Genomic DNA, 26,679 nt, shown 5'->3' with positions numbered 1-26,679 from the left:
AAGAGGCTTTTTGTGAGAGCTGCTGTGGGTGAGGAGATGCTTCATCAGCAGCTCGCCCATCCTCACAACGTGGGTTAGAAGAGGGGAGTCAGACAGCAAAGAATGGAGAAACTTTATCAGCTGTCCCAGCGTGAGGTGCCCCACCTAAGAGCCAGAGCCCTGATAGTGCTTGGGAGCGATTGTACAAGTAGCTTGCCTGAGAGCATAAATCCTTAAAATGTCAGTGTTAGTGAGATATGAAATTGCAATTACACAGTGCATCTTTCTGATCGTTTTTCCCCTCTTGCTGCGATGACACACGTTAAAAAGCACCTTCATGAGGAATTACCGTAAAACTATTAAGTCATTTTGCCAGAGCAGCAAGGGTTTGATATTAACAGAATTGTTGTGCCTTGTGCTGTGGATTAGTCTAAAAAGATTTTAAGAAGAAAGAGGCCCCATCATTTCTCAGACTTTTCGTATGACTAAAACACTTACTGAGATTTCGGGTTAAACAGCTCCTATCATGTATTTTCTAAGATTACCACTTTTATGAACGAGCTTTGATTCCCTTGAAATTTCTAGCATCTACTGTGCTGCTCCTAATGGTATGAGTGTGTGTGCGCGCACGTGTGTGTCTTGAAATGAATTGCTTGGAAGTCTATTTCTACTTATTAGCTTGTGTTTAAACATGTAACTGATCAACACCACTCCCTTCCCCTTCCAGATACTTCTAATTCTTATCTTGCTCTAGTTGCCCTGGAGATTGCTTTCAACTCTAGCTGTGCTATTCCTAATGCTTATCTTTCAAGCCTGGCTTTTGACTTTTGCAACGCTGCTTAGTGTATACGTCTGCGTGCAGGTGCATATGTATAGCTATATATTTAAAAAATACCTACTATGTACGTGTGGTGCTGCATAGTGTAGAGAGTTGGTACTTCTTGCTGCTTGATTAGTCCCAGTGTTGCACCTCTTCACTCATTAATTATTTGAAGTGGTGTCACTGGAGTGACACCTGGTGGGGTGTCTGATCATTTTAAGTTGAAAAGTCCTTTCACCTTCTGGATCTCAAAGGGCTGTATCATTGTCATATCTACTAAAACCAGGTTTATGCATTAATACTAGTATTTTCAACTCCATTAACCCAATTTTCCCTCCAAAGCTGTGGAGGAGGCTGGATTAATTGGCAGTTTTGGTAAGAAGAATAAATGAGACAGTTTAATTCCTTTACATTCAACAAACTGGAATTCCTGCCGCTCCTGTTCTGAAGGTGAATATCCATATGCAGGTTTAATGCAGTTTAAGTAATTCCTCTAAATTATACCCATTGTTAATGGGGATTAACTGTCATGTACGATTAGTTTATAGAAGAGAATTTGTGTACTGAATACAGGTTAATTGACTAAATTTTGAAACAGCTCATGAGCAAATCTAGGGGAGATAATTTATCTGCTTAGTTTAATGCTGGAAGAGATATTTTTATCTACTTTTCAACCTATATGGCCTATCTTTTTGTAATTTTTTTGTCTTTTTATTTAGATCTAATTTAGTCTGGCTTCTTAAAATACCAGAAATCCTTATATTTGTGGAAGTATTCTGTCATGAAGATGCATGAGAATTTGGTACAAGTTTTTAGAAGCAAGCCTTTCCAAGGAGTACTGTTTTATTTATGGATTCATAAATAACCATTTTAAGCAAAAGGAATGGATTGGGGAAAAGGACATGACTGGAGCCGATTAAATTTCCTGCAAAGTCTTCTGTCATCTTGTTATGAAATCCTTGGTTGTTTGGAATGCCAGTGATGACATTTAAAATCTAATTTAATTCTTAAAAGATTTGCAATATTAAAAACCAAGCAAACAAAACTAACCTTCATACTCCCCAAAACAAAAACTTCCAGACTGTGTATTTGCTGAACAGAATACTCCTTGCAGAATTACAGTGGATTTTTTGAAGACACTGGATTTTTCTTGTTTGGTGTAGTTTTTTTTCATTTTGTCATAAATAGTCAAAGCCACTGTGGATACCCTTACTTACTATGGAAGAGAAAGGTGTATTTTGGTTGGGGTTTTTTTGGGGGGTGTGTGTTCGTTTGGGGTTTTTGTTTGGTTTGGGGTGTTTTTTTTACTCACAAAATGTCAAGAATTGCAAATTTCTTTTTAGTGGAGGGCACCTGTGGAGTTTTGATGAACAAGAGCTCCTATCTTAAATTAAGGGGCCACTAAAGGCCGCATTTCACCCTCAGAAATTCCTAAATGGCAGATTATATCAAATCCAGTAAGCTGGCTATTGGAGTTTCTACATTAAAACTGATTTTTTGCCTTATTCCTCTGTACTGCAGTACATCTCTTCCATCTGAATGGATCTTCGCTTATTCATGTGGGGTTGGTGCAGCATATTAGGGGAGCAAATCACACAATAGGGATTCCCAATTACATTGCTTAACTGTGGCTATAGTATTAGACTCAGGTTTTCAACATACTGAGCATGGTACTTCCAATCTGACAGGTTTTTTTTTTTAATTTTATCTTTTTATTAGGGAAGCTGTTGCATTAAAATCAGTGGGACTATTCATGCTGCTTTAGATTGATTGTATGCTTATGCTTGTTAATGGCTTAGTGGCAGAGTACCTTGCAGGTTTGGCATGCCCTTGAAGGTAGTACGCTGCTTCTTTTCGGGCTCTGTGCACTGCTGCTTGTGTTGAGTAGTTACCTCATTGAGCTGCTTCATTGAAATCATTATGGTTGCTGACTCTTCAGTACCCTGACTGTATATAGAAATTAAGCTAATCTTTAAAAGCTGGTTTTTAACATAGAAAATTCCTGTGCAGCTGGTCAGGTTAGAGCATATTCTTTATGTTGAGTTTAAACCCGTTTTGAATTGAGTTCATACAAAGATGCATTGAATCTCGGATTTACAAGTGTAAATTTACAGGTGTAAAATACAGTATAGTGGCCTGCAAACCCTAACCAATTTGAGCTGCATGCTTGGATAAACTATGGGAACATTGCAATTTGCTTGACATGGTTGCCCATAGATAAACAAAAGACGATACATCTTTAGGTTCAAAGAAAGAAAGAGAGGCATTAACTATTGGAAAATTGCTGCTCAATATAGAGTCTCTGGTGGTGCATTTTTAAAGTATATTTGCTTCCTTGTAAGAGAAGGAACAAACAATCCACTAACTTTCTGCCAATCTGCTTCATGCAGAGGTACCAAAATGTGGCACCTCTGTATGACCTGCAATTAGGAGCATTTCTATAAATTGCTAAGAAAAAGCTCCCTTCTTTTCTTCTCTTAGATCTAAAACTCTGAATTTAAGAGAGAAGTTTAATTTGGACTATCTGATTTCCTTGAGCGTTGCGTGTGGTGTTCTCCAGGGTATTAGTTCTTCTCTTACAAAATTGCTTTCTTCCAGGTGACTATTCTTGATGTCCATGCTAAATTGTTTTGGAGACTGACTGTTGCACGGCCTCTCTTGCTCTTCTGCTACCTCTTAGTTCATAATTGGCTTCATTTTCCTACCTTTCTGAAAGCTTCCTGCTGCTTTATGCCCTCGGTCATTGCCCTGCTGCATTACTGGTAAATGTTGTCATGACTCCTGTCTCTTGCAGCTTTGGAGATATGTTGTCCTTTACACTGACTGCATTTGTTGAGCTGATGGATCATGGGATTGTATCGTGGGATACATTCTCTGTGGCATTCATTAAAAAGGTAAATTTGTAATCAATGCTATGTGTTTTATATCAGTTTGCATCTACATTTTTAAATTTTTGAGGTGAGTTGTGGTTTGGTTGTTTTTTCTCCCCAGATACCTTTTTTGACCAATGAACTAAATAATATATGTGAAAATGGGATTAAAGTGTTATTTAGGACTATAAGTATTTGTAGTTGCAGGATCTGGCCCAACTTCAACTGAAATCAATGGGAGTGAAATGGGATCAACACTGCTATAGGCTTGTTGCACAAGAAATTGCTTGCTCAATTATAGTGTGACCTCCTTGTGCAGATACTACGCGGTTAAAGCAAAAATTAGTATTTTGTTTTAATGAAAACTAAAATGAGTAATACCATATTTCTTCAAACAAAACCAGCACTGAAATGTTTCCTCTGGAGGTATGGGAGGAAGAGAAATGAGTTAGTTTACAAATTGAAATTAAGCTGATATCTGCTGAGTTTATCAGGTTGAACTCTGGCCACCTGTGAATCTTGCAGCTGAGGTCTGTGGTTTTGAAACACTTCTTTCCGTGATTTGCAACATTTTTTTTTCTTCTTTTCTGACATGTAGGAGATGTACAAAAGCAGTAGAAACACAGGAGTACAGAGATTTAACAGACTTCAGAAAAAAGTTTGTTACTGATTTAACCCTTTTTGCTTACTGTAGGGGAAAAAAATCCCACACCTCTTTACAAAGAATTTTAAAACCTGATAGAACTTATGTTACAGTGCATCTGTACAAGTTTGAAAGGTGTCAGAGTTACTTCACTAAAATTAGAGCAGGAGCAGCAATGGAACTAATACAACCTGTGGCAAAGATCTCTTTGTTTTAACAACACATCAGAGAACCGACTTTTAATTTAAATTTGGTTTAGAGCATTGCCGCCACCAAAGGAAAGTACAAATTTACTTTTGTTGCCGAAGGAGAAAGAAGAAACAATTATGAAAAGAGTATTAGATTTTGAAGCTCAGTATTGGTAATTAAAAATTATGGTTACTATTTATAAGAAAAATTAATATAATTGGTCCGATTTTTGGAGTCTTTTTTGCTAATCTTGCAGGCTAGGTAGATTATAATGATTATTATCTTTCCATGGCAGAGCAAATAGTACACCTGTTTTTTAATGGACTTTGTGAGGTACAAGGTCAAGCCCAGAACGCCTTATTTGCTAGGGGAGCCTACTTAGAAGTGTGTGAAGAACCTTGATAAAATGAGTTTAAATCAATCTACTTTGGTATTCACTCAGATTCTTGCCTAATCCCATTAACATCTTATGCCCTGTGGGTTCTATAGTAACTACGGAAGAAAGGTTGTGTGCAACCCTGATAATGGCTCTTCTCTTCTGTCTGGCACTTCCATGGGTTTCCCTGGACACCGAACCAATTAAAAAAAAAAAAACAAAACAAAAAAAACCCCAAAAGACACAAACAAAAGCATTCTCACAAAATACCTGTGAAAACCAAAAGTGGCCAGTAAAAACCAAAAATGGAACTGTTGGACAAGAAAGGGACCAAGGAGAAGAATAGGATAGTTAGCAGAGAAACAGAAGGACGAAGAATGACAAAAGGGGAGGAAAGAGGAAGAGCAGAGCCCTGTGGGCAAGGTGCAAACCTAAAGGAGCACCTTTGGACCATCCGCCTCTCTGGCCGCAGTCTGCAGCTTTATTCGCGCTTGCTTCTCTGACGTTGGCTTTTGACAGGCCACTTGAGGTTGCTGATGGGCTAGCTCAAGTGGTTGACAGGATGGATAAGGGAGCTGATAAGTTTTTGCTAGCCGAGGGGCAACTTTGCAATCCTACTTCAAGTGCTTCTGCCCTTTGAAGCTGTCTTTCATGTTAAATGGAAGCCAAACTGGAATGGGGAGGAATTAATCTGAACTTTTTTTCTTGAATAGTTTTCTAATTTAAAATGTAGAAGCTGGAGGTGACCCCAAAGGGAAGCTCTAACTGCTTCTAATGACTAAGTGCTTGATGTTGCATGCAGTCTCCCTCCCATCCTTTGGGTACATAAAGACTGCTATTCCAACTGCTGCAAATAAGAATTGACACTTTCAAGGAAAGCTTGGTTCCTTATTATAAGGGAAAATAGATTAATTTGAAAAAACTTCCTTATGATATGCAAGATTCTCTCAAGACCTTTTTCTTCCTTATGACAATAAAGTTTATTTCCAGCTTCCATAGTTGTGTAAAGGATTTGGATGCCCAGTTCTTAGAAAATGTGGTGGTAACTGGGTATCAAAATACACTCTACAAATTTGGTACTCCCATCTTCAGTTCCTATGGAGAAATAAAATTTGTGGTATTGGTTGAGATAGTTAAAAATACCTCTTAGAATTATTTATGTAGTTGCTGTTTCATAACTGTGTGATGCAGAGTCTTAACCCTGATGAATTGTTTACTCTGCCTTCTAAAATGTACTGTGCAGGAAAAGGGAATGGCAGTAGGGGAAGTATCTCTGTGTCTCACAACTCTCAATTGGTTTTTCTATAGTCAAGTGCAACTCTAGTTCCTAACTTGAAAATGAGATGCGCACTTGAAAATTTTACTATACATTAGTACTTAGAGAGAACAAAACTTTGTTAGATTTTTCTGTACGTTTCTGACATCAAAATGGCCCAGGCAAATAAGTAATGAATGTACCACTGCTGAGAAAATCAGATCTGTTTCTTTCGCAATTCTTTCTCTGTGTGGTTTTTGTTAGTGACAGGGTTTATTTTGTTTGGGTTGTTATTTTTTTTTTTTTAATTTTTGGTTTTTAACTTTTGAATTTTCTCCTGTGTTTTAAGTGATGCTGAAACAGGAAGAGGACTCAGACAATGTTGTTCAGTTTGCTGTAGGTTTATTATCTACCCTCACTTTACATGTTTAGCTCCCGTTTCAGCAGAGCACTGGGGCTGAACGTGTAAAGGCGTTCTGATTCCTAACTTCTCTTGAAATCGATTGGAAGTTAAACACCCAGCCACTTCTTTTCTATGTGGCTATATATATCCTGATAGGACTATGCAAATATGAAGGTTACAGGTATTTCGGTGAACAAATAGTTTTATTCTTAATGAGACATACCCATGTGACAGGTTTTCATGGCAAAGTGCAAAGCAATGAAGTTGCTTATTTCTGGTATTTCTCTGAGCTTGCATTATTTTTATCATCAGAACTTTTGCTAAATGAGTGCAGGATTATTTTTGGATGTTGAAAGCCCTCCCTGTGCGTGGTGCTCGATAAGCAGAGAACAACGTGTAATGCAAATTTGACCTCCTGTTGATTCTTGTCTCTTTTCAAGAAGGGTCCTTTTTTTCCACATCCAGAACTTCAAGTATGGTAATAGAATTTCTTTTTAATCTAACCTTCCTCCCTCTGGAACTAGCATGCCTTACTGATCAGGGTAGACAAGCCTATTACTTCTGGCCAGACTTCATGCTTCAGCAAGGTGGTTATGAATATACTTAGCTTGATATGCAAGTTACCTAGCAGATGTTTCGCATGTATGTTCAGTGTGGTATGTCATAGCTTTTTAAACACACAACCTAGCCTCATACCTTGGGTTTGTGTTTATGATTAAAAGATGTTATGGTGCATGATCAGAAGAATAAATATGTCTAAGGCAGCCTGTCTTAGACTGAGAATTCAGTTATCTATACTGTTAGATTTCTGCAGGCCCCTGATAACAAATGTGTTACAACCCAGTGAAGCATTTACACTGCCACTTGAAATATCATTGGAAGGAGCTGCTGCAGCAAGAATAATTCATACATGTCAGGGCTTCTAAACAGGACAGTGACAGGAGTCTGACAAGTTGGGACACGGTCTGGACATATTGTATTCCTGCTGCACCATCAATCCATGGATGCCTGATGAGTGTGAGGCATCCAGAACGCATTTGATTTATGGTGCGAGCTGTGCAGAGTTGCTCTGTGCATACGCTGTCTCTATTGTGGGCCTTCTGGACATCTGACAGCTCTGGCTGCAGTGCATCAGAAAACAACTGGATTATCATTGAGAGAGGTGGGGTCATACAGTGCTTCTGAGATACAGCTTGTTACTCTAAATAGCACAGTGTGCATCGTATACTGATGTAAATATTACTTGGGTTCAGGACTTGCAGGCAGCAGATACTGAAAGCCCAGAGTAGAAAAGGCTAATTGAGTTGCTTCTCTCCTCCTATTCTTTATGCATGCATGGGTTGGTTCTTTATTTTCTGAATTGAGTTATATTCAGCATAGCATGTTCCTATTATAATGCAAACCAAGTAGCAGAGCAAACAGCAGCGCTGCCATAGATTAGAAGAAGAAAAAACTGTCCCTCTTCCTTTGTTGTCTCTAACCAAAGTTGCAGAAAGGGTGTTTTGCTCCTTCAGCACTACCCAAAATGTCATAAGTGCAACACAATGTGGTTGTCCACATGTCCATATTTAACTGTGATTTTACAGGCAGCTAGGCATCTTTCCCAAGCATAGGGCATGCCTTTCTTCCTCCAAAAGGAAAATGATGCCAAGGTCTAAGCAAGCATCTACAATCAGAAACAGTTTAATTACGTTAGTGGCTTGTAGCGTGAGCACTGAAGAAGCGTGTGGACTTGAAGTTTTCTGGAAGGAACGTGTCAAACTTGAGATGGCCACAGTAGTCTGTTACTTGGCTGTGAAGAGCAAATAACTGTGGTCACATGACATTTCTTCTGTCTGTCTGCTTCCTCGGGTACCTTTCAACTTGATTGTGCTGGTATCGGTGCATTCAAGGAAAACCCAGGCAGTTTTCGCTTCCTGCATCAGCAGAAGGCAAGCTTCTTCCTGGGAAGCCGGGCCCAAGGACTGGGCAGCATGCAGAAGAACGCATGTTGCCGCATCTTATTGCACAGCTGTGTTGGCTCTGCAGATGAGCACAAAGCAGGTCGTTAGCACAGTGCAGAAAAGCAGAGGTCTGACCTGGTTTTGTTTAACGTGCCATTTGTTTGTGGCAGCTTGCAGTAAAAGTGAAGGTTATTAATGCACGAACACTTAGCAAGACTGGACTCTAGACAGAGTTATGGAACCAGTTGTGCTGATAAGTGGTCATCAACAGAGTTTTAATTTGTAACCTGGAGAGAGCTTTCAGTTTTGCTGGTAACAGCAAGGGGAAAAAAAAAAAAAAGCTTCATTTGCCGGAAAGCTAGATATAAATGTCTCTCTTGCAACACTTGCCTTGAGCCTAGATATTTTTTAGAGAAAACTAGCTGCACAGTTTTCTGCTGGAGAGAATGAGGAGTATTCTCCTTGTCCATTCCAAAGTTTTCCTCACAAAAAATGTAACTGTTCCAGTTCTTTAATGTTGATTTATCATGTTCATAATGTAATGCTGAAGCATATATTTCGGTGGTATGAATATTGGCATAGATCTATGGTAATTTGTGCCAGCTGAAGAATCTGTGCCACTGTGTCCAGTGAAGGTATCTGCAGTGCCTGGTTGATTGCTTTCAGGTATTCACTGATAACTGGCATGTGGACAAGACTACTTTTATTCTAATACCTTTGAGCCACGTCCACATTTTTCTTTCTTCCCTTTCTCCTTTTCGTGATAAGACGTAAATTCTCTAAATGTTTGAATTTGTAGATAGCAAGCTATGTGAACAAATTTGCCTCGGACATCTCTATCTTGCAACGGTCGCTAGCAATCCTGGAATCGATGGTGCTCAATAGCCATGACCTGTACCAGAAGGTGGCACAGGAGATCACAATTGGGCAGCTAATCCCACATCTGCAGGGGTGAGTGTCTGATATGGTGGATTTTCCCCACATCCCCCCCCCCCCCAAAATGAGCACAGCATTTGGAAAAAGAGTGGTATAAAGACTGGCAACCTCCTGTATGACTCCTGCATCCACTATAAGGGGATGGATGACTGGTAACCAGCTTTCTGGCTTTGCTTGATCATTGATTATTTTTTTTAATTATTTTTTTTTTCACACTAAGCTGCCTGTGTAGTTGGAAGTGGGGAATGAAGAGAAGAGCACCCCATAGTAATAAAATGTGTAACGCCATTAGCGTACAGATGGGGTTGTTTTGCTTGCCAGCCTCTGGGAAGTGTGTTAGACAAAAATTGGTCAATGCTTGCTGAAGGTGTATTTGAAAAGGGAGAGGTGTTCTCTTAAACAGTAATGTGCAGTGGTTAAATGGCTGGAAACTGCCTCCTGTAGCACAGGGTAATGTATTGTGAACTGTAGTTATGCTTGCCTCCCAGCTGGGACATTTACCTGAGAAGCTTTTAATACCAGCAGGTTCATCTCCAGAACCCTTTAGGGAAGATTCCTTGTCCTACCTCTAGCTGGTGGGCATCTGGCAGAAGCTAATTGTCTGAGCTCCTGATATGATCAGTGGAGGGTCAGTGGCACTTCAAGGGTGTGATTCATTCCGCCTTTCTTGAATGTTGAGTCTCCCTCTGGAACATCTTGTCTCTCTTGGTAATAGAGACAACCTGGTCATGACCAGCTTTGCCTAACTTTACATGGTTAGCACTAAGAACAAACAGTCCCTCCACTTCTACATGCAGTAATGCAACTGGAAGATCAGTTTTTACAGCTGATGTCTGTTAACCTTCTTCTGTCATGTTTATAATTTTGTTCCAAACAGGACAGACCAAGAAATCCAAACATATACTATAGCGGTAATAAATGCACTTTTCCTTAAAGCACCGGATGACAAGAGGCAGGTAAGTTGTTGGGTCTTGTGGTATATCTGTATATATCTGTAGAAAAAATGTGTCATATTCATACCTGCAGTTGTCCCAATCACACTTTTTCTGCAGTTAATTCAAACTGAAACTTGTTCTGTTGTTTCAGGCTGTTATAATATCATTCATTTTAATGGTGCTACCTCCATCTTGCGCCATTATTAGTAAGGATTAAGCATTCTTCTGTGCTTTTTTGGTTCCCTGTAACCTCACATGAACTATATTGTCTGCGGTTGGCTGTAGTATTTATTGTACCGAACTCTTTGCCAGCACAGCTTGTAAAACCAGGCTATTTTTTGGTAAACTGTCATGTCTCCCCCTGATTTTTTAATAAAAAATTGTGTTCCTTTCTAAAACGGAAATATCTTGCCATGTAAGCATTTCATGACTTTTATACTATGCTATTTTAAGTCAACTTTAGTGCCAGAAATCAGAAGTCTCAAAAGGAAATATTTCAAGATTGCTAGTTGCTGTTAAATGAGGATGGAATGCAATGTGTTGTGAAATAGAGACGTTTTATCCATGTTTATCAAGTCATTAGCTTGTGTAAAAACATATTTAGTCATTTATTTATTTAACATTTCTGTCACCAAGAACACTGGTGATAATTCTTGTGGTGACATACTGTTAGTGTCCAGAACAAGTTCATTGAGAGCTGCTGATCAGTTCTGACAAGGACTTTCTTTAGATTTATTTACATTTTAAAATGCTGGAGATTGTTTAAAGAAGCATCAAAGCTCTAATGGGATTTTTTTCCTTTTTGCTGGAAAAATATTTTTAAAATGACAAGCAGGGAAAAGTAAAACCATGGTTTAATTTCAAAAAAAGCCTTTTTTCCCCTCATTGCTTTTTTCCTTCTTCCTCCAATACAGTCTTCAGTTCTTAAGGGAAGAAGGCACCTAATGAACAAACATTGGAATAAAAACCTTCTTTCAATTTTGACCTAAATCTATGATAGGTTCTTGTAAGAAAAACAAAGATTTCACTTTTTACACTTGTAAATAATTGCTACGGCTTTGGTTTTGTGAAAAGTATGCTTTAGCCATATTAGAAGTTGAGAGACAGTGTCAGATGTAGATAAGACCTTAATAGTAATCAGTGTGCACGTGCTCCCAAAGATGACGGTACCACAGGGTCTTGCCAGCAAGTAAAACTGTATTTCGCTGATAGCATAACCACCTAGTGAGGCTGGCAGTGGACCATGCAGACTTCACTTCACCTGTAGCACCCACTGTTGTGACACAAAATTGTTAGTCATGTAGTTTATGATCATTAGAACATAATGATTTGGTGTCAAGGCTGATAACTATGACACTTGCAGAAAATTTCCTTCACCTTTTAAAATAACCTATAAGTGTTCAGAATCTGTTAGGTTTCTCTTTATATCTGTCTTCTGGTTAGTTAGTGAACCGTACACAGAAGAAGGTAGATGTCCATTAGCTTCAAGATAGTGATAACTGATAATATTTATTTAATTCTGTCTTTCTAAGACAAACTGAGGTGATGCAGTCTCATGTAATTATCTGACTGTGGGTCCTCAAAAGTTATCGTTCAGCACTTGCCACTAATATGGTTAGGAGTGAGAAACTACACCAAACCCCGTATGACTCTAGGAGCTTTGGCACCCTCCGTGCTGCCGTCTTACAGGGACTGGCATGACGTAGATGACTGCACTGCAATTCAGGAAAGGATTTAAATTGGTGCTGGTATCTGAATTCCTTCCCCTCCTTTTTTTCCCCCACCCTATTTCTGTAATGCAAAAAGCCAAGAGGTTCAGGGTTTTTCTTTTTTAATGAGGACTCCCTTGTTGCTTTGCTTCCTATGCCACTGTCAAGGACCAAATCATCTAAAAAAACCCTAGGGTATTTAAAAAAAAATCTTTATCAGAAGAGAACTGTGAATTTGAGCATTGAAATGATACTGTGAATGTTTGAAACACTTTTTTGGCAATTGTCTACATTTTTACAGGGATATGTTGCTATGGAAAATGAAACGGCAAATTTTGTCAAAAAGTTCCTGTTCTCATCTGTTAGTACAATACTTATTTTTTGAAGAGGCAGCTCATCAGCTGCTAATAGCCATATAGCCTTCTCGGAGACAAAGTTGCTGCTGTTGCAGTAATCGGTTTTGTGAATGCTTGTTGCTCCTATTGGTTTTTGGTCCAGTGACAAAAAACCAGTATCCCAGTAAAGGCTTTTTAAATTACAGCTATAAGAGAGAAGTGACAATTTGATAATCTTCTCCAAAAAATAAAAGAATTCCCATTTTTTTACCCTGAATGCAGAAAAGACTACCTCATGTTCTTTACCTGTCCATCTTTTGGCAGTGGAAATACTTTGACAAAACCAGCCAGTCTGTTCCCTGTAACGTGAAGTGTATGGTGTGCCTGGCACTCCCCCTGCAGCTCAGTTGCGCATTTCCAAAAGAGATGGAAGCAGCTGTATCATTCGTTCCTTTGCTGTTAGATGCAATTGAAACCTGCTCAGCCAGAAAAGACTTAAAAACTAAAGCTTGAGCCTCTCTTGTCTTTGGTCTCTTCTTCCTTCTTTATTGTTCCTGTGTTCTGTTGCAGCACCCTTTATCTGATATAAAGAAAACAGTAAACATCTGTGACTGCCTCCTGTCTCAAAATGAGAATTATTTTCTTGTTGCAAGCAAGTTTTCACTCTAACGCTTGCTTTATTTACCTTGTTTCTGCAGCCATGTTTCAGCACTCCAACTCTTTGAATGTTTTATGTAATAATCTCAGTTTTCCTGTTTTCTAGTTTCTTGTTTGTTATATAAAACTCATCAGTATGTACTCTATATTGCTCTTCAACTCTCACAAAGATCAGCAGGAATTTTTTAAAATTTTTATTTCTTCTGAACACGAACAATATTTTTGATGTGGCGCCAACTGCACAGAATCAGTCAGCTTAAGGACAGTCTTAGGATGCACTGTGTCAGCATTGATGTGATTTGTTGTGCTGTATTATGTAAGGCTGTGATACATGAGCTCTGTTTCCAATCAATGATCTACTAATTCCAAACATTACCCCTTTGTGTACATATAAACAGTGTCTCAATAGCAGTGTGCAATATGTTATGCAAATCCTTAAATAGTACATTTTGAAAACAAGAATTTAAAAATAATTACATGATGATAATTACTATAAGTTGCATGCATTGCGTATGCTAGCATATGTCCACACACACACATATTTCTATTTTGAGCAAAAAGATCATGGAACTTAAAAATGAGGTTTAGACTTGTACGTATGGTTAAGATTAGACTTTCATGCTTGGTAAGTATAAAATATTTCCTCCTGTGCATTGTAGGACAGTTTGTAGCATGGACAGCTGGGATCAGCTGCTTAAAAATGAAAGTAAAAGCATATTCACCTTGCTAGTGACTTCAGACAGATCTAGAAAAAGAAGTTAATACAAAATAGTGGCCCAACGTCAACACTGCTACCAAAATAACAGGAGAGAAGTATTACTTGCTATGATGAAATGGTAATAAGCTGTAGGCTGATTTATTGAGTGAAAGTTAGAGCACTTGACTTTAGAACAGTCAAAATATTAATATAAATAAGCATGTTGTTTGACATCTTGTTTTAAAGTCCTGGCTGGCTTCCATTCATTCCGTGCTTCCTTCTGTGTTGTTTGCGGGGGTGAGGGTTGTGCTTGAACAAGTGTGCGTAAATACTCTGTCTAACCCACAGAGGTCTCTGCTGAGGTCTTTCATCGCTGGTTTTGGATCGCCAAAGCCCTCAGCTTCTGACATACTTTTCACTTTCTTTGCCCCTTTTCTCATAGTAGAGTAATATGAGTTTGTGACCCTCACAATAATGCATACAATCATACAAATGTATGCGGCTTCATTTCATTTATAAGTAACACCGCAGAAACGTAAGACCTTTTAAGTCAGTGTTCTTCTAGGTATGGCATTAAAATACCTGCTTTGGCTAATTTTTTTTTTTTTAACTAAATTAGGAAATGGCAAACATTTTGGCACAAAAGCAGCTTCGCTCCATCATCTTAACTGTAAGTATATAATTTTCAAAGTTATTTTTCACTAGCAGAGAGAAAAGGTGACTCCAGTTTTGGTGTTCATAGATTTTATCTCAGTGTATTTTAATTGCACTTGTATTTTGATATGTTTTGAAGCCTGTGACATACAAGATAAAGGTTTGGTTCTTGAATGGGTTCAAAACTGATTATCAAAAGGGGTATTTTCCAAGTCAAACAAATAATGGTTTCTTCATGAGAATATAATACTGAATAAAAGAATAATACCTCAAGCATTTTCCTCCCATGGAGAATGTGAGCTTTATTGTGCAGATGAGTGGTTGTCTGAGGAATTTACAGCAAGTCCTCTGTGTTAAGGTTTGGAGCTGATGACAGCTGAGCAAGTCGCACAGGGCTTTCCATCTTGCAAAATGAACCTCTGCGTTTTTCGGTTCTACAGGTTATTCTGTCTTGATGTAAAGTTGCAGACAATTTGTCACCACTTGCACAAAAGAATCATGAAATGTAGCTCAGAATGAAGTTAATGAATGTAATATAAAAGACTTGTATCTGCTATCATGAAAAATCAGAGGGATTTTGCCTTTGACCTTAGAGTACATTACATCTTCAAGAGAACAAGGGAAAGCGCTCTTTCTCTGTTATGAGATACTAGACAGTGTAAAACAAACCAAACAACAACCAAACAACTCCTCGCTCTCTCTCATTCATCATCATAATTTCAATGGTACATACAAAAAACCCCAGAATTTGTTTCAGAAGGCATATTTTACACTGCTTGTGTTCATAAGAAATTTGGTACAAGCACACAGGTAATCTTAGGTGTTCATTTATTATTGTAAAATGCTCCAGTGCCTTTTGGCAGATTCTTTTATTCTCTGGAGCTGTATGATATCAGTTGCTGCATCCATGTCCTACTTGATGACTTTTTCCTTATGTATGCTCTGCTGTGTTCAGTGACCTGGATCTGTTTCCCATATAGAACCACTTGGTGGTTTTTGGCACACCAGGGCTTTTTAAATTGTCCATCAATTTGGTATCTGCTTTCTGAACGGGATAATTCTGCACATATGGGGCATTGTATTTCTAAGCAGTCTTCCTCGTACAGAACGGAATTGTCTGGTAGAGGTAGGATTGTGGTGCGTTGTTGACTCCTGCAGCAGCAAACCTGTTATATCACTGTATTTGCTGGTCATGTTTGTAGCCTGAATACTTTTCTGCTTAGGCAGCTACTCTTTTAAATATTTTCTTACTATGCTCGCTCTCTCTTTTTTTTTTTTTTTAAAAATACAGAGCTCTAATGCTCTTGGTAAAGAGTTAATTTTTCTTCAAAGTGACTTCTCAGTACTGATTTTTATTTTTTTTTAATGACACTTCTCAACATGTGCACAGGCTCTATCTAGTGGCTAGAAGGAGAAAGCTTCGGTGCATTGTTATTGTAAAGTCCTGTCCCTTAAAGTTACTTATGTAGTACCTAAATCAGTACCATTAGTCCTAGTTTGATTTTCTTTTTTCTGGAGTGTACATACACTATTGCATAGCAAACACATACAGAAATGGAAACACCTGAATGTACCATATATAATTTTCTGCTAAGATAGCATTCACTGGAGTCTGTCTTTCTTTGCAGCATGTTATCAGGGCACAAAGGGCCATCAATAATGAGATGGCACACCAGCTTTATGTTCTGCAAGTACTTACCTTTAACCTTCTGGAAGACAGAATGATGACAAAAATGGATCCACAGGATCAGGTAAGCATCTGGCATGATCTAGTCAGAACAGGAAGAGGACAACTGCTCATTGCTGTGCCTAAAGCTCTTTATGGAGGAAAAGAGAGTGCTAGAAATGCTTACACCATTCATGCATTCTCTCTCTCTCTCTCTCTCTGTCAACCTGGGTTATACTTTCTGGTTGTTAGAAGATGTACTGGCTATTGCATTCCTTGTGGAAAAGTAGAATAAAATGGCCAGGCCTTTCTCCTTAGCATGTAGTTCCATGAACTGAATTTGATGTCATCCTGAGCTAAAACTCCGAGCAGCAGTCCAGTATTTGTTTCTTTTGTGTACTCCTCAGAAGCAACAGAGATGTATGATCCTTCCTAAAACTACTTCTGTAGAGCTAAAATGAATGTTTACATGAAAACTGTCTTACATGCTAGAGTTGAAGGTAATTTTGTTACTGGGAACCTATCTAGTAGTTGTTCATTTGTTTCTTGCTTGCTGCTTCCAAACACCAGCTTTAATATTGCTCATTGTGAAAAGAGAGACACTTATTCCCCTAAGAAATTCAAGTTTAAAGTTAGAGTCAATGAGCCATAGAGAAGATGCGTTCTGTTTCTTTATTTTTTGTGGCCTTTTTTAGGCCCTGTACAAGGAGAAACCTGATTTCATTTTTAAGAGGGAATGCGGTAAGACTTGTTGATAATTTGGAGAAGAGGAGGTGGGAGAGCAAGATGGTTGTAAACATGAGAAACGTGAGGATTTTACCCTTGCTGTTTCTTAAGTTTGAGGCAGGAAAGTTTGACTCTAATGTACGCACAGGTACCTAGTCCGTATCGCCATAGAGTGTGACTAACACAGCATTGCTAGTATTGATGGTAGGATGGTTACCACTGGCTTGAGACATTTCTAGTGATGTGTAACTACAGCATTTCCATTCTTGCCCATTCCTGTGCTAGCAAAAATGGACAGTTACCAAAAGGATTGCATACTGCTGTGAGCCTTTTTGTTTTCAGCCAGTAAAGTGTTTAAGTACCAGCTTAATTTGAAATGTGTGTGATCTCTTGGCTTCTGTGGTTTCATGCTTGTGGTTAAAATTAAGTGTGTAGTTAGTGGCCTTGCTAACATGGGTCCAGCTTCTGTAAGTCAACACTTAAGCGTCTGCATGTGAACTCCACAGACGTGAGGACTTTGGGAAATGGGAACCACAAAGTCATTCTTGCTGACTGTCTCTCTGAGTATGAAGTAGGGAATTTAGACAAAGAAAGGTTGGAAAGTGGAGGGAGCACACTGTTTTGAAACAGCTTTTGTTGTATTGGCTATTAAAGTGAGAGGTAAATTATTTTAACCAATTTTCTAATCTTGTTTTAACATAGGCTCAACGGGATATCATATTTGAACTCCGAAGAATTGCATTTGATGCAGAATCTGAACCTAACAACAGTAGTGGCAGCATTGAGAAACGCAAATCTATGTATACTCGTGACTATAAAAAACTTGGATTTATTGTGAGTATTTTTGTGTGGTGGTACACTGAAAGTGGGCGAGTGCATCTGTTGTAGTGCATCCTATAATCAGATGCTTCTCTTAGTTCATCTTCTGGCTATTTCCTACTAAAGGAACATCATAATTTCTGTGGTGGTGGGTTTTTGTTTCTTTTGGTTTGATTTTGGTGGTGTGGTTTTGTTTGTTTGTGTGTTTCGTTGTTGGCGGGGTTGTTTTTTTTTCTGAAATCCTGTTAACGCCACATGATTGCTTTGGCAGAAGTTAGGGTTAATTGGAAGAAATAGCTGTCTGAGGTTGAAGCACATAGTTTTGCATGACATGTCATAATGAAAATCTAACTTTTAATGGTATCTTGCATGAACAAGCATTGTCTAATCGATCTGTGGCAGATCTGTAAAGTCATTGTACTCTGTTAGTAATAATGTGGACTGATGAGCTCAATAAATCCAAGGTAAGACTCTATGGTATTTCCTTGTAGGGCCTTGTGTTTTGGTTCTTGAAGTCCTTTCATCTGTGATTAGGGGATGCAGAATCTCTTACTGTGACTTAAGCAGACCAACTGGAGTTCTGGTCTTGGCTGAAGCTGTGTTGGGGAAACAAGCACGATCTGGCTAAACCGTTGCATACGTTTATATTAATGAATAATGTGTATTGCACCCCCTTTGGAAACAGAGCATGCACATATACACTGCAATCAGTATCTTGATTTATTGTTCACTTTAGGTTAGTATGGAATTTCTTTCTCCTTCTCATTAGGTAAAATTGTATGCTTCATATCTTATGTGATTCATTTCTTTGCTGTTGGCCTGGCAAACACACCCTGAACATAGTACAGTAGCCACAGTTATAGACAGGGTGGTTTTAAACGCTGTTGGCGCAAGCTCGAGCTCGCTGTGCAGTTTGAGTGCTCAGCTCAGCTCTGTGGGATAGGGCTCAGCATTACCCAGTTCCCTGGTGGTCTGGGAGGAGGCTTTCTGGGTTCTGATACTTGTTTTCATTACTGATGAATGAGGAAAAATTACTGCTGTATCAGTGCTGTTTCATCTGTAAGGAATCGTAAGTAAATAGATGGGGAGGAATGTATTCTAAAGGACGATAGTAAAATTGGGGCTTTGAAGAAGCTTTTGAAATTCAATGTGGTTTTTTGTTGTCTATAAATCTATTCTTAGTTCTATGCAATAGAAGACCATTGCTATTCCAACTTCTGAACTGGCAACTCCTATGGTGAGATGAGCAGAGGACTTTGTGCCCTCAAGGCCAGAACTAAAAGAAAATGCAGACCCTGGCTTAGAGACTTGTGGTGAATGAGAACAGAGGTGGGCAGTCACTGTCATAGGAGAAGGAAGAGTAGCTGGTGACAAAGAAGAAATGGTGACAAACACAGAGGGAGTGATGGGGTTTGCTGAAGTCATGTCGGGGCTGTACATACAGAGATATGGAAGCATATGGAAGAATCAAAGAGATCAGGCTTAAAACAATTGTTCTCTAATTCAGGCTGGTCACTTTTGTGTATCTGCTGCTTGCTCTAGTTTTATGAGATGTTGAAGTCTCTCAGCTCCCACAGGCCTCACTGACACCTAAGTATCTAGCACCTCTGAAAATCTGATCTTGCTTTCTTAAAACTGGAGTTGGAAAATATGAGCATGTAATTGCATCCAACAGAAGCTGAACTGGCACTAGTGCACAGACCTGAAATCCAATCCTGTTTTTCTGCTGCTTAACAAGGACTAGAGATGACAAGTTGTGCAAGCTGACACTAGTTCTTCCAATGCTTTTGTTTGTCCCACAGGATATATTTTGATTCTGCAGAGCTGAAATTATTAACAGCAGCATGTTTTAGCTGATAGGGTTGCAAGGAAAGCACTAGCTGTGAATCAAAATGCGTTACTGTCTTGTCTGGGTTTGCATAAACTCTCTTGCTATGCCTGTGCAGCAGGGACTTATCCATTATCTTCATTACTGTCATTTAGGCTACTACTAAAAACACTCCCAACAGTTGTCAATGGTAACTGCGGCACTGCTTACTAATTAATTCTGATAGCCTTCCACAAGGGAACGGGGAGCAAAGTCTAGGAGGGAATGGTAACTGGGATCAAAGCAATGAAGAGAATGTGGGAAAGGCATAATGGGAGATAAGAAGAAATATGGGAAAGTGAACTGTGAAAGGAGCACCATAGCAAGGGTCCCAATGGGAGGCAGGTTATCCCTCTAGCAGTATAATGAGGTAATGGACAAATAATAACAATGTCAGTTGTAAGCTGTGAGAAGAGTTATTCTGCTCCAGTACAGAGGCTTTACTTTGAGCTAAGAGTACAGGTGATCCTGCATGTACAACTTTTCTCACAGCTTGAAAAGGAATTCAACCTTCCTCACAGAGCAGGGGAAGGAAGCAGGACCTGTTGTGAAATCTGACTGGTGATCTCCAGCCTCGCACGTGGGCTGTGCTCTGACTGGACTCCAGTTAGCATGGCTGTCTTCACCCCATATACTTATTTTCAATCCATCATTAAAGTGTCTTTGGTTTCATAGGCTGCAGGAAGAGGGATGCATTAGCAAATAATTGATCTATGCCCTGAGTAATGGGAGGTTTCTCTTCCCCCTGTTTTGGCTGTGTGGCACAAGAAGAAACCCAGCCAAATAGGAGGCTGCATTTGAATGCTGTCTTTATTCCACTGGTGTTGGTGGTCAGGATGCTAATTTCTTGAACTGATTAAACATTCTTTCCGAGGGGGAGAGCAAAACCGTATCTAGCCTTCAAGTTGTTCCTGGACTGCTTGTTCTGTTTCTGTATGTGAAATGCAAGAATTCTGTTCATTTCTCTTGGCCACATCAAAAACCTTTGCCCCACTACAAATTTAATGTCAACAAGAGACAAAGTTCAGACACGGTTTCAGAAGTTATGATATCATTTGTAAAAATACATAGTTAGAAACCTACATCCAGTTAAAGAAACCATAAGGCCGTTCCAGATGGTTGTGATGACCCATGTGAAGTTTATTATAGGCAAAGAGATTTTCAGATGAGACAGTCTTGAGGAGGTTTATTAAAATGCTGATGAGCACCACAAAAGATGACCCAGTTAGGAGATCTAAGATACACTCCACCCTATTGAATTATTTTCTGAGTCAATTGCAAATTAAATAGCCTGAATTTCTTCTTCCCCATCCCTTTTGGGGATCTCTTTTGGCAGGGAAATCCCAACCAATGTTTATTCCTGTCAGTTCTTGTAGTAGAAGTAGAGTTTTTGTAGACTTTCAAATAATAACGTAATTCAGTGTTAGAGGAAAGATAAAGCCCCATATATTGGTAAGGATAAAATCAACCCTAAAATTCCTGATTTTTTAAAATTATTTAGTTTTGTAGAGCTCATTTAATGTGAAGCTTTTAAAGTTTTTTTCCATTTGAGTAAACTTAATTCCCATAACCAAGGCACGCAATAGATGCAACTCAAGAAATTGATATCCCGTGTATTTTCATCGTAATTCTGTAAACATCACTAACTGTCATTGAGAAGTTGTAGTGAATGTGTTTAAAGTTGGAGGTAGATCTGACCAAATTCTAAGAAACTTAAATAGCGTTGGGAAAAAAATAAATCTTGCCCTAGAACAGTTTTTCTTTGTGTGTGTAGAGCTTCAGGGTTTTTTTGTTTGACTTTTCTTCAGTGGAATATAAATGGTTTGTAAGAGTGCAAAAAGTCAACATGGAAAGTGACTTCACAATTCTGCCATGCCACACTAGAATTTCTTCGTGTAGCAAAATAAAATGTGGGTTAGTACAGGAGATACAAAGTAAGTAAGGAACTGTCTGATAAAAGGTGACAATTAAAAGGGAAATTGAGAATGGTGGGATGTTTTTCAAAAGGCAGGCATGGGCTTGACTTTCAAAATATTAGTGGTGGTGACATAGAAGAGTGAACATAAGCTGATGAAATCTTCCGATGAAACAAATTTGTGAGGCATCAATGAAAGTATCACCGTGTCATTCACAAATTAGATGACCTTTTAGATTAGAGAAATAGAAATGTGATTTTATTCAGTGATACAAAGTGCAATGGTGCTCATTTAGGACCACTGGCAAGAATTTCTTCTGTAGGCAAATATCTAATCTATGAGGAAAGATGAGAGATTGTGCAATGTAGCCATAAAAAAGTAAAATGTTAAGCTAGGATATATCTGGAAAGATATTTTCAGAGCAGCTAAATTGTTAAGGCCATCTTCTGCATTTCTGAGACATCGTCTAGAACACTGTATAATTCTAGTTACCTATGCAGTGACTTGTGGACTGATTGAATGTAGGATGAGTGCAGAGGGTGAGGCTTGTGCAGTGATGAGGAAGATGTCTTACAAGAGATGACTTCAAAAGGTTGGCTTGTTTAGCTCACCAGGCTAAAGGTTGTGCAAATATCAAGCACATGAATGCTGAGAGGAAGGAAGACATACGTGAGCTAAAATGCATTGATGGCAATCAGTTTATGGAAGAGATTTTTTTTTTTTTAATCGGAATTGATGGGGACAAAATTCATTACTAGTTTAAAGATGGACCCTTTATGAAAAGGTTTATATTTATATATATTTGACAATGGTGGATCCAGGAAACAAAACACATGAGAGCTATATGGAAAAAAACCCAGAGTGGCTTTCAGAAGTCTGAAGGTAGACATAAATAATTAGATGGACAACGACTTAAATGGCAGCATAGCTGATTTGTTAGATTTTGGAAAAACTCTCTAATGTGAGGAGAAGCAGCATCAGAATAGATAGTTTGAAGGATGTCTTAGAGATCTCTGGAAAGAAACTTAAAAAATAGTTGGGAGTAACTGAAGCATGCCTTAGGCAGAACATAGACCTGATGAGCTTCTAAGATTTCTTCCAGACTTTTTTTTTTTTCCTCTTCTTCATATCCCAGATGAGTAGCTACTTTGTTTTATCTTTCGATGTTATTCTTCAAAAGTCTCTTGTTTCACAGCACAATATCCAAGTAGCGCTCTGAGGATAAAAACTATTCATTTTTCTCATGGGTTCTTCTGTGGTGCTTCTCATTGTCTCTTTGAATAGTTCACTAGCTGACGCCTAGGGATAGTGTTGCACATACAGAGACGAAGAGAAGGTTTTTTTTCCCCCTTGACTTTTCTGGCTAAGGAAAGATGCTCAGGATTTTATTTTGCAGAACACTTTCTTCTTCCCTCAATGTGTGGTTTCTGTTACACGTATGTGAGTTACTGTCTGCAGAATGTATCAAGTCAGGCATTTGGAAAATGAAGAACATACAGTTAGTGACTGTCTTGCATGTTACAGTCTTTTGTAAGTCCCCTTGTTGTCTCTAGACACAGCTTTATCACCAGGCCAAGCCTGAGGCTGTCTTAACTGAGAGGTTTGGGCTGAAATTTAGGTTGTCTCTGTTCCACCAGCAAATGGGAAGTACTTGTTTGGGACGTTACCTTTGCAGGCATAAGCCTTCTATGTGTCAGAGTGACTGTAGTGAGTCAGGGTTTTTCCCCCAGAGCAGGTGAAACTTAGTCATTCACCATATGGAATGGAGAGTCCTTAGGTTGCTGTGGCCAAAAATAACTTAAGACAAAGTCAGTAGCTGCCTGGATAACTATCCAGCATGACTTATTCCCTTGGATCCATTTTGCTTCTTCCTGTATGTTTATTCCTGCAGCCGTCTCAAATAGAAAAACCCCTCTCAGGCTGTCCTCTGTATAACTTTTATCTCCTTCAACAAATTAGAATGATTTGGCACAGTAACCTCCTCATGTCATTATATATTCTCCAGAGGAAGACCCTTCTCTGTACTGAAAGGAGGAGGTTGTCAGGGAAATAATTTGTAATCATGTAATTAATACTTTATGATTACCTGCAAGTGTGGCGAACTCAGATGACTGCAGCAAGCGCGGACGTATTCCAGCCTTTAATTGCTGTCCTCTTCAACCTATCTGGAAGAGCTCTGGTGTGTATAGTTTCCTCATGCTCACTTGGAAGCTGCTTGTCCCCCCAGCTCATTTTCATGTCATGCCCCATCTGGGTCCCCACCCCTGCCCCAGGATTTGGGAATGAAGGAGTGAAGGTAAGCATTGGAAAAGAGTGGGGGGGAAGGTATTGTTTTAATGTTTGCTTTTCACTACCCAAATTATTTTAATTGGCAATGAATTAAATTGGCTTTCCCCAAGTTAAGGCTGTTTTGCCCATGATGGTAACTGGTAAGCAGTCTCCCTGTCTTAATCTCAACCCACAAGATTTTTCATCCTTTTTCTCTCCCTCCTCTGTTGAGGAGGGGAGTGAACAAGCCGCCCCTGTATGTGTGTGGCTGCTGGCTGTGCATTGACCTGCTGGCTGTGTGGCTGAGGTTCACACCCCACACCTTTCTGGGTTTTGCTAACTCTGTCTTTAGGTGGCTTCTGGGCTTACTCCCTGAGCTGTGGTAGCTCAGAAGCTCCCTCTTTTCTGTATTCTGTTGCAGTCTCCATGCTGCACTATCTCACTTTCCTTTTTGACTCCTTATGTCCTCTGGCCTCTCTCTCTCCATTTCTTTCCCTAGTGTTTGATTTTAATTTCCCACTCCCCTCGGGTTCTTTGTTCCATTTTGATCTCAGGTTGGATCTGTCTCCTTCTAGCATGTCTGATCGCTGATCCCCATTACCTCATTCATTCATTCAATCTCCCTGAATTTCCTCTTTTCCCACCCCCACTCTCTCCTCATGATGCGGTTCTGCTCCGGGTTTTCTCTTGCCTTGCTCTCTCGATGTCCTCTTCCCACCTCGTTTGTTCCTCCATCAGTATAAAGCTTGCTCAGTCAGTTGGCTCACATTTACAGCCTTTGCACTGAAAGTTGTCAGGACTTTCAAAAGTCAGACCCAAATTGCATTTTTCTTGTGTTTTATTTTCAGAAATTGATGGACTGAGTTTAGCTACAATGTTCCAAAGACTAATATTTGCCTCAGTGTGGAAAATTTCAGTTGCTGTGATAAGTGCTGTCCAAGCTATTAACAACTGAGAACAAGATCTAGTAATGGGAAGTGTTGGGCAACCGTAATAATAGTCAGCACTAGAGACTCTCCTCTGACCTGTAGACAAAATGCTTTCCTCCTCATTTTTTTAACATAAAGTGGGAGGTTCTGACTTGAATGGCTCAACCATAGTTAGATTATTTTTTTTCTGAAGATATGGTGTTACTTTTTGCTTACTAGTTTGGACTGTGAAATAGTTGCATCCTAGTTGTGAAGAATTTAACTTAAACTGTTTATTGTAACATAATATTAATGATAAATTATATGACCACAGATTTGAGGCATGGGTTTACTTGTAATGGGGTGTGTGTGCATGTTAAAGGAAAGTTCAGATTTCTATTGATGGAAAGGCAGTAGATAAATACTTAGATGGCTGTGTGATAATCATTCAGTATTTAGTCTGATAGAGGTGAAGATTCAGAGTGAAATTGTGCAGTGAAAGGACAGTGCACAATTCTAGGTAATTTGCATGGTGTGGATTAGTGGTAGTCAGTTAAGCAGTAGATTGAGATGGGCTCTAAAAAGGAAAAACTGAGCAAGACTGAGGTGGGCTTGGGATGCATGCCGTCGAGGAGTATTAACAGTCCTTAAATTCTCTGTAGTTATTAATGTCAGCTAAATCTCTGAAGCCCTTTCGTTCCAGCTGGGCATCTGGATTAATGGTAGCAGTCTGCCAGGCTAGAGAGGATAAGACTTCCCTAGGAGAGAGGGTGAGAGGGGAGATAGACAGAAGCAGACCCCATGTGATGCGTTTACTTAGCTATTCTTGTTGAAGACCTGAGCGTGGACATCCTTTTTCTTCTGAAAAAAAAGGAAAGCCTGAGTGTTTGAAATCTTAAAATCTTATTATGAGTTTTAGGAGTGGGAGAGCCCAGAACAGGAGACTAAAATCTGGAACTGGTGTAAAATGCTGAAAAACTCATCTAAAGTGTCTTGAATAGTCATTTTCAGCTGTTCTGTTCACAGGTGTCTGATGTTTCCTCCTGTTGGTGACATTCTGCAGTGATGGGAAGTGTTGCATTGTTTATCATTTGGGGAAACTTTTCAACTGTATTAAAAGTAATGTTTTCTTACACTCAGATTATCTTGTTGGCTTGGCTTTGGCAGTGGCAGAGGAACATTTTTAGAATGATACTGTCTGTGAGCCAGATCTGATCTAGATCTGATTCTTTTTTGAATTTTAAATTGATAAGATTTAATTGTTGGCTTAATGATAGAAAAGCATAGATGACAGGTGGTCGGTACTACTGAAAATGATTTGTAGTTTTCCATCCTCCTGTACTCCCTCTACTTCCACCCCTTTTTTCTTATTTCAAAACTTACGAAGTCACTTGTTGCTGGAAAAATAATCAGTTGGAGAAGATTTCCTTTTGCTGAAGTATTCAGACATGCAGTGGCTGAGGCTGCTTTGTCTTGAGACAGAAGTGCCTGACCCTCAGTTTGGTTGCCATATTTCTATATGTAACAATGACCCACTCTAAAGTAAAATTCTTTGTCATTAGTTAATAATAGCTAATAGTTAAACACCACATAGGAGAGCAGAAACCATGTCTAATGGCACTCCACCAGAAAGGAGGTTTTTCTTCTTACCTTTCATCGTAGTACATGGTTCATAGATTTATTTATTTACCAGAATTAAATTTGCAAATGCTATAACCAGAAAAAATACATGGTCTGCCCTTTTGCCTCTGATTTCCTTTAACTTTGAACCAGTGGGCTAAGACAGGAATGTATATAGCATTTCTTCTCCCGTTTTTACCCCTTATGACCACTAGAGGTAGCTCTTCTCCGTTGTCTGCAAGCTTCACTCTCCATTCTGTCATGGTTTGAAGCTGAATTTTTTCAGCAGATGCTTTAGAAATAAGCTATTGCTGATTTATTCCTCAGGGTAAGTTTTTGAAGGTGAAGGCTAGTGATACATATTTATTTCTAGGTGTTATGAGAGAGTTGTATAGTGACTGTTACTTGCAGTATTTAATCATCTTTTTAATTAAAAGACATAGATTCATATGACAGTATTTGCTTTCTTAAACACTTATTTGGAAGTA

At 39.0% G+C, this 26,679-nt stretch overlaps 1 protein-coding gene across 7 annotated transcripts in view; it reads left to right on the top strand.

Moving 5' to 3' along the window:
• Nucleotides 1-26,679, top strand: part of ELMO1 (engulfment and cell motility 1) — a 310,115-nt gene that overhangs the window by 104,345 nt on the left and 179,091 nt on the right. For all 7 annotated transcript variants that reach the window (XM_054817203.1, XM_054817196.1, XM_054817197.1 and 4 more), the window contains 6 exons: nucleotides 3,594-3,693; nucleotides 9,278-9,429; nucleotides 10,292-10,370; nucleotides 14,367-14,417; nucleotides 16,030-16,152; nucleotides 17,496-17,627. In XM_054817203.1, coding sequence (XP_054673178.1) covers nucleotides 3,594-3,693; nucleotides 9,278-9,429; nucleotides 10,292-10,370; nucleotides 14,367-14,417; nucleotides 16,030-16,152; nucleotides 17,496-17,627 — 637 coding nt within the window. The remainder of the gene's footprint in view (nucleotides 1-3,593; nucleotides 3,694-9,277; nucleotides 9,430-10,291; nucleotides 10,371-14,366; nucleotides 14,418-16,029; nucleotides 16,153-17,495; nucleotides 17,628-26,679) is intronic.

This window comes from Grus americana, chromosome 2, assembly GCF_028858705.1.
Source record: "Grus americana isolate bGruAme1 chromosome 2, bGruAme1.mat, whole genome shotgun sequence".
Taxonomy (NCBI): Eukaryota; Metazoa; Chordata; class Aves; order Gruiformes; family Gruidae; genus Grus; species Grus americana.
The sequence above is the reverse complement of the archived record's forward strand: the minus strand, read 5'-3'. Positions and strand labels throughout refer to the sequence as shown.